An 8,794-nucleotide genomic window follows, 5' to 3' on the forward strand; every position below is an offset into this window, starting at 1 on the left:
CCAGAAAAGATGCAAGATCGCACTGCAACTGAGACAACTGTTTTTTCTTATTCACCAAAACAAATATATATATATATTAAAAAGGTAACAGTTCGTGTTACTAAGAAGAATCACAATACTTCAGTAAACTAATTATAAATATGAATTGTTGCGCAGACAAATTCAATAAGTTTTAGATTTGTTTCTCAGTGTTCTTTATGGAATTGGTTAATAATGTAATATATAAGAGTACTTCAAAGGTATAAAGTAAATTACTGATTTCTGCCTATGCAGTCATTTAAATTATTCACCCTTTCTATTCATTCTGTGATCCAGGGAAATTTAAAAGCATGCCACCCAAACAGATAGTGGAATTTATTTTATTAAAAAGCTCCATACACAGCATTTCTGGAAAACAGCTGCTAAGCAGCAGTAGAAAATTCAGATACGGCCCGGTCATAATATAATAATATGAATATGAATATGAATATGCATAATATAAATATCCGTAATATAATAAGGACATAAGACTCAATTATATTTATAAAACTTCATATAATAAAGACATAAAACTAAATTATATGTATAAAAATCACTTTCTGAAGTCTGTTTTATTTTAAAGTATTAAATAGCTTTCCCTATGACGGGCCTCCACGTGTACTACAGCTTTAAATGTAAAGGCGGAAATGGTTTCACGTCAGAGTATTGCGCGTTTGCGACTTTCTGCTGGGGCAGCAGGAGCAGTTTTATAATAACAAGAATTATATAAACGGAGTTTTGCTGCACAGAGCGTAATGATACTTGTCTTAATGGGAGTATGTAGATGTGGGAAGTACGTTGTTGCTTCACTATACATAGTTTGATCAGTGAACATATGTGTTGATATTGGAGCTAGCGTTCATCAAGGAAAGCATGTCTTTAGTAAACAAAAGTTTTTTATAGGGGGTCATTTCAAATCAAGATTTCATCTTAACTGATTTAATTTGAGAATGACTGATGTTCACTAAAATAATTAAAAACGGTTAAAATGCGTCTCATGTTTCGATTTTACTGTTGCGCTTTCAAACTGAAGTGTACCAAGTTAATGGGGAAAGGTTGTTTTAATATGTGCTTTTAAGGACACTGTAGACGACCTAACTGCCTTAAATGAATGTGCTTAAAGCATTGGGTTTATTTAGTTCTCTTGGTTTTGTGATTTAAGTGATCCCATTCTCTAATCAATATAAGCTCAGCTGTCCCTGCACTCCAGTATGTAAACAGCTGAAACTTCCGAGGGTTTTTTAACAGTTCTTATCATATCAATATCATGTATTGTTTGGTTAATTTCTGTGCTGTATTAGGATTTGCCAGTTAGGTGTCCTTTGTGGCATTTGTTTCAAGTTGTTAAAATAACTTGCCCTTTTGCTTCTCAGGAGTACTGTGGGAGCATCTCTAGCAAACAAGGTAAATTTTGATTTTTACAGTAGGTTATTCAAATGCTTATGTGTACTTATGGAATTTTAACTTTCAGTTATGCATCTTTTTTGTAGCTAGGATGGACTTTTTTTGATGGAGACGACTATCATCCCAAAGAAAACAGAGATAAAATGGCAAATGGAATACCACTAACTGATCAGGTACAAGGCTCTTAAGGTTATCTTAGACTATCTGCTACACTTTTGCTATGAGCAGTTTCAAATCTCAAATATATTTGAGAATTTATTTTTAAGTGCAAGAAATCATTATTAATGATAAAGAGACCATTTTGATTGTATTTAAGATGCCCATAAAGAGCAGCAGCATTAGAGGTCTGTGATTTGTGGTACTGGTGTGGTCTTTGCCAAAGATAGACAAATGTAGGGTCATGTGTGGATTTGTGAATTGTGATGTATTGCAGATATTTAAACCTTATAAAGACCTCCTTCTTAAGATGCCCAAAAGTAATCAACTTAGATGCCACAGTTTTTAATCACAGCTACTGGATAAAAGTTTGAGGGCAGGTACACCCATTAATCCTCCACCGTATTTCCAAGTGGTTTTGTATACTGCTATTCATTTGGAAAGGAAGGTTAAATTAAGTCAAGCGTATGGTATTTTCTATACAGTGTCCTTTTTTTTAAATTGGAATTTGGGGAAGAGCTTTGGAAATTTCCACAGTAATGTGAAGTTTCAAGGCAGAAAAGAAATGAGATCTTACTACTGTAAAACTTCCATCACATGTCAAATGGATATTTAATAGAAAAGGTTGATGATTCATCGTATTAAGATCCTCAGAAACTCCATCTTCTGTTACTACAAAATCTCGATTCGATTCAATGATTTATAAAACAAAATCAGACTCGCTGTGGTACAGTGGTTATCAGTGCTGGGGCCCTGGGTTAATTTCCTGGGGTGCTGTCTGCACAGAGTTTGTATGTTATCCTCTTTATTGTGTGGGTTTTCTCCCACAGTCCAAGGCATACTGGTTGGTTAATTCAGCTTTAGGAGAATTGGTGTGTCTGTATCTGTGTGGACTGACATTCCATCCAGGCTGTACAGTATCTTGCTTTGCTCTTATTGCTTGCCAGGATAGACTCCGGATCCCCTGCGACCGAGTATTAGATAAAGCAGTGAGAAAATGGATGGATGGGCTATGACATTGCATTTAACAAATCCAGTCTGACTGATGGCAAGACTTTTAACATTGGTGACACCTAGTGTTAAAGTATGGTTTTATTAGGGTTGTGAAATAATGGCTTCAGTTTCAAAAGATTGCCAAGTTTTGTGAAATGTTTTGGTTGACCTCATTAATTATTATTAATGAGGCCAGTCATTTGTTTCTTGAAATGTATGTTTATATATGTTATTATTCACAAAAATTAAAAACAACTCCATGCAGTAAAGCTCTATATGTAATTACTGTCCATGAGCAGTTGCTCCACACATCATTTCCACATAAACAGGATCATCCAATCTGTAACTTGCCATGGGTGTTTTATGGAAAAAATCGTTAAAATTATTATGAGCATCCAGTCTCCAGAAAAGAATGCCATTTGACGTAGGACAAAGATATAAAAATCTAAGCAATGTAACTTGCTTTATAAGACAGTGTTTTAATTTAGGTAAATGATTACATTTTGTAATATTTTTTCCTCTTGTGACTGTTTTATATGTTTATTCAACAGGACAGGATTCCTTGGTTACTCATTTTGCATGACATAATCCTAAGGTAACAAATATTGAAAACTACAAAATATTATTATTATTATTATTATTATTATTATTATTATTATTATTATTATTATAAAAAGTTGCTACAAAAAGTATTTTGAAACACACCTAGTACAACAATACAGAATGTATACATTTAGTTAATAAACGTGATGTTATACAGGGCCTTGCACAAGTATTTCAACACTTGCACAGTTTTCATATGTTGTGGGCTTAAAGCTTATATTCAAGACTCTTTGATGTGGCAATTCATACTTATATACAAAATGTACTCCAAAGCTTCATATAAAAATGGCACATTTAAAAGAAAATGGGAAAATCATGATTTTTCTGTAGCAAACTATGATTAATTCAGGATCACCTAATTAGTTGAGTGGCCCCTGTCTATGTCGAATAGTAATGGTTCACATTTCGGAATAAATAGACCTACCTCTGTAAGGTTCCCCATTCAGGAAGTAAATTTCAAGCGAAGACACAGATCTGGATCAGGTTATGAAAACATTTCACCTCTTTGAGCATGGTGAAGTTGATTATTAAGTGTAAGGTGCCTAGACACTGTCTTATATATATATATAGATAAGTCTGTCCCTCCAAAATCAGCAGCATGGCAAGGAGGAAACTGGTTAGGGATGCCACCACAGGTCCAATGGCAACTTGGAAAGAGTTAAGAAGTTAAATTGCTGAGACAGAAGCAAATGTTTGTGGGTAATCATCGTCTGTCATTACATCTGACGCAGACCCAACATACTGCATCACACAGTTGACACTATCCTGTCATATATATTAAGTTCACTACAGTCAGGCATGGAGGAAGCAGCATTGTTATAGTTTTGCATCTCATCAGCAGCAATTGGGAAGCTTGTGTAGACTGATGGGATGATAGATGTAGTAAAGTACTGGCAAATTGTAGAGGAAAACTTGCTTCTAAAACTGGGACAGTAATTCACCTTTCATCTGGATAACGTTTCAAATTTCATGGCCAAAAACTAAAGGATTAAGAATAATAAGATGAATATGCTTGAGTGTTGTGACTGACTTCAGTCCTATTGAGGATCTACAAAAATAATTGAAAACTAGGCGTTCTCTAAGCAGCTTGAGCAAATCTGCCAAAAAGAATTGGCAAAAATTTCTCCAAGCAATGGGACAAAGCTGATAGAGATAAAAAAGACTGTAATTTCTGTTATTTGTCTCCACTAAATATTGATTTTTATATTAGAACTCTTTTATATATTATGACTTCAGTATACTTCAGTTTTTTCTCTTTAGCTTTTGATGACATTTACTGTAACCTGTCTTATCCTTAGACGTCTTCAGTATAATTTTTAATAAAATTTAATTTAAATATGTGTACTGTATGCATAATTTTGTAATGTTGTTAAATGTGACACCATAGGACCATTGAGTCTGAACATTTTTAGAAGACAGTGTATGTGCTTTTATTCATTTTTTCCTTGCTAGTTTTCTTGAATTATATTTAGTTTACTGGGCTTAGGTTTTGTTAACCATGCTAGAGAACAGTTTTAGGAAAAATACATTTTGGGAGTTAAATGAGGTAACCGCACTGATGTGTAAATCTGAGCACACAGAGATTTTCCTAAAGATGCAGCTTGACATCTGTGGCTCTAAAATACCTTTAAAAATAGTATGATAATCTACATATGCAAGAGGATAAGGAATGAAAAGTTAAACCTCTGTGAATTTAATTATTTCTTCAAAATGCTTTCAGTTTATAAAATAAATCTGTCCTTAACAGAAACAGATTACACTATTTCTTTATATATTCAGTATTCCTATAAATTCCTATAAATTCATGATAAAATCTGTATCATGTATATTTGATCTTTGCTGTCCTTCTATATATATTTTTTTATTTTTCAAGCTAAAGGTTTGGAGACATTACTTAGCCACAAAATATTCTGCTATATTCTAGAAGCAGGAAAGGCATTTGTGCTTTCATTACAATTCAGTTTGAGTTGTAGCTGCCTGAAAGCATTCTGCTCATCTGCGTTTTTTGGAAGTGAGGGCTTACTTTGTCAGCTTTGAACAGATGAAGCTAGTGACAGGTTTAAGAGTCTCAGCTGCGCTGGAGTTTGGCACCAAAGATAATTGATTCTGAAACAAGGAGGTGTGTCAGCAAAGAGAACACATGAAAATTGGTTTTACTCACTGAATTCTGTGTAACACCCTTCAAACAGATGATCTCATTCTTGAAATCTGATGCTTTTACTCACATTTGAGTGCTCCTACCACTGTTTAGACTGGCAACATTTTAAATCACTTTAGATCGGTGTCCCCTTTTTTGGTTGTTTTATAAATTTGTCATTGCTGTATTTTTATGCTGCCTAAACACTTACTGGTCTAACACTTACAATTGAAAATATACTGTACCTTCTCCTATATTTGGTAGTGCTCAATATTGATGGGGAAAGTGATTTTCTACTGTTTCACATTAAATGATGGAACTACTTTACCACCAATTTAAAACTGTGCATGCCAAGAGCTGTGTATCAAACCAATCTTCAGAGTTTGATGGCGTTGTAATTTACCTCTTCTTAACTTTTGGAAAAATCTGTGAACATTTTTTTGGAAATTCATCTGTGCTTGTGCACATTTACAATCACATGGTTCAAGACAAAGCAACTTCCAGACAAGATTTCTATATCTCCCTGATTAGACATACTGTAGAACATCTGTATGTAATGGAGGATAATACTTTCTATGGACAATCTGTGTTTGCACTGGAGCTGCAGCTGTTTCATGAAATGAGCTCTTTGGTATGTGAGCCTGTTATAGTGATATTAAACTATGGAACTCGTAGGCGTTAGGTGCCTTTTGGCTTCGGTGTGCTTTCGAGCCCTTGGGATTTGTATGGTAGGTGTGTTAGAACATGGATCAAATGGTTGCTACAGGTACCATGCATAATCTCTGATTATTGATGACTGAACATGTCATCATAGTCTTCACTGAGGAATTAAGATCGTCCTCTGAGCTAGGGTTTAATTCTTATGCAAGCACTGTACTGTATGTCAAAAATATATTTTTTCCTATCTTAATGAGATCATACAGTATAAACTGTATATTTTCTGTAACTTTCTGATGTTTATTACACTGTGTAGTTTAAAAGATCAAGCTACCTTGGATGAAGGCACATTGGTTGTCCAATGCTAATACAGAAAGTTCAGAATATTTCTTTGTGGGGTTTTACATTTTCCTTACCAACATTTTTTTTTACACATAATATTCTATAATTTAAATTGATCAACCTTTTAAGTAAGTGGCACAGCTGGAGAATCCTCTTACCTGAAGATCCCAATCCATTCCTCTATGTAAGCAGTATTCATTTCTGCAACAGAACATGTTAATGATAACATTTGTGTTGGTTATATTTAGGGAATTGTCTGGTGGGAAACATGCGATCATGGCATGCTCTGCTCTGAAGAAATTCTACCGAGAGCTGCTGGTGTTTGGATCAGATATTTTACACTTAAATCCCAGTGAGCTTCAGCACGATCTTGCAAAGGAAATACTGTTTGTGTACCTTCACGGGTCCATGGAGCTCATCTGTAAAAGAATGGCTGCCAGAAAAGGACATTTCATGGCTGCAAGTTTGATTCAGTCCCAGTTTGACATCCTGGAGCCCCCTTCTGAAGACGAGAACTCTATTACTGTGGACATTGACAGTGGCATCCAAGAAATTACAGCTGAGATAGAGAAAGCTCTTTCTTCACATTTGTAACCATGGAAACACTTCAAGTCAACAGCAGGCTGGATCCTGGCAGAACGCACAATACAGAGGGAAATGCATTAATGACAGTTCCTTTAATTCAATACATAAACCCCATTTAATACTTCAACATTTTTCCTGGAAGTGCGCACTGAAACAGTGTTGCAATCTTCTTCAGGATTTTTCATTTTTGCCATTATCTTTAAAATTGATAAATAAAAGCTAATAAATGTATCCTGTGTACAAATTAAGCAGGCTATATTTTTGGTAGATAATGACCTACTCTGGTTTAAGTAGAGAAGCGTTGATTAGTATTGCTGTCTCATAAATTTTGGGTGCTGGGTACAATTCTGGACCAGGGTTCTTTCTGGGCTTTCCCTTGGTGCTCTGGCTGTCTTCTGTTTTCCAAAGATATACTTTAAAACTGTCCTGGTGCCGCCCTGGGCTGTCTGTCCTGGATTTGGTCCCATTTTGCACCCTGTACGTCTGGGTAGGCACTGGGCTGTCCAGTGCCATGAATAAGCATCTTTCTGGCCAATAATGTTAGAACGGTACAGTATATCATACAGATTTTACTGTGGCACAGCATTTATGATGAACATAACTTGTTTTAGATTCTAATTATCTTTGCTTAGTATAGCATAAGAAATAAAATGACCAAAACTGTGGTGTGTCATGCACATAGTGTAAAAAAATATCTATTAAATACAGAATTAACATTAATTGAATTATCATCCAAGACATGTTGTTACACTGGTTTATTTGATCTGATCCTACAACAAATTCCAGGTTTAGAGTGGTGGTTAATTACAATGAAGCTACTGAAGATAAATGATCATTATTACTTAAAATGCTGAAGGTTGAATAAAGAAATGTATTCAGTAGGATTATTTCTCCCTTGTATTCCAGTTCTCATACACAGTTTAATAAATCCTGACATGGAAGGAGACCCACTTCATCCACTTCCGAAGGCAGTACCCACTTAGGTGATACACAGTCATTTACATGCCAGCAGCCTCGCATCACCCTAGATCAGGAGGGAATAGGGAAAATTCCTTTACCAATTGAATTAAGTGGGAGCTTTATGAAGGCCACAGTGTCCTTCATGAATTAGGTGAAATACTGGTCCCAAAGAAAAAGAGCCACCTAGTGGTCCATCAATACCACTTGGATTTCTTCAGAGGTCTCCCATCCTAGTAGTGACTAGGTCTAGCTTTGCTTAGTCTCTTAGGTCAGGCAGTAAGGTGGTAATCCTGCTACCACTCTTTAATAACTATTTTAGTACACATCAAATATGTTTTTTGTACATTTATACATAAATACATGTATTTTTAAATACAGTAATACTGTGTAGGGATATCCTGGAAATTCCAATTCAAATATAACCTTGCAAAATGTTTTCTTGACGCATTCATTCACTGGCTATCCCTTGCAGTTGAGGATGATTGTCTTCCATGAATCCAAAGGTGACTAATAAGACTAACAGGGGATCTGTGTTGGTCTTGTGGTGCAATATGGATTATCTTGCATGACAGGGTTGACATTATCACATTTGTTTGGCTGTTGATGTGTACTGACATTCAGTTCAGCATGTTATTTATTACAGGAGACATTTTAACCAATTAAAGTGACTTTTTTGGACTCCTTCCGAAAACGGTGTCATTCTGATTATTTGAATATGTGATTTGGAACCAAGATCGAGTTTGGAGTTTATACCCATTGTCTCGAAAAACTCATCACATGTCATCGCAAACATTCATCTCAAACATTCTCAGGGGCATTTTAGAATCCCTTACAAAGTACTGCACTACAAAAGATGTAGTCAATAGATACAAAGCAAAGAGCACAACATTTATAGTTTATGGAACAAGTCATTGCTTTTATATAAAAATGTAGGTACAA

At 35.2% G+C, this 8,794-nt stretch overlaps 1 protein-coding gene across 1 annotated transcript; it reads left to right on the forward strand.

Moving 5' to 3' along the window:
* The first annotated feature begins 674 nt into the window (after nt 1-674).
* On the forward strand, nt 675-8,546 carry LOC102682693 (IDNK gluconokinase). The gene is made up of 5 exons (XM_006626609.3): nt 675-811; nt 1,392-1,422; nt 1,509-1,595; nt 3,123-3,166; nt 6,559-8,546. Exons 1-5 carry the CDS (start codon nt 774-776, stop codon nt 6,902-6,904), a joined length of 546 nt encoding a protein of 181 aa, XP_006626672.2. The 5' UTR covers nt 675-773; the 3' UTR covers nt 6,905-8,546.
* The last annotated feature ends 248 nt before the right edge of the window (nt 8,547-8,794 follow it).

Source organism: Lepisosteus oculatus, chromosome 3, assembly GCF_040954835.1.
Source record: "Lepisosteus oculatus isolate fLepOcu1 chromosome 3, fLepOcu1.hap2, whole genome shotgun sequence".
Lineage (NCBI taxonomy): Eukaryota > Metazoa > Chordata > Actinopteri > Semionotiformes > Lepisosteidae > Lepisosteus > Lepisosteus oculatus.

Excerpts from the sequence above, each read along its gene's own strand:
- LOC102682693 (XM_006626609.3), top strand. The coding sequence starts at position 774 with ATGATACTTGTCTTAATGGGAGTATGTAGATGTGGGAA. Across the intron at positions 812-1,391 it reads GGAGTATGTAGATGTGGGAA|GAGTACTGTGGGAGCATCTC; the intron begins GTACGTTGTTGC and ends TTTGCTTCTCAG. Across the intron at positions 3,167-6,558 it reads TTGCATGACATAATCCTAAG|GGAATTGTCTGGTGGGAAAC; the intron begins GTAACAAATATT and ends GGTTATATTTAG.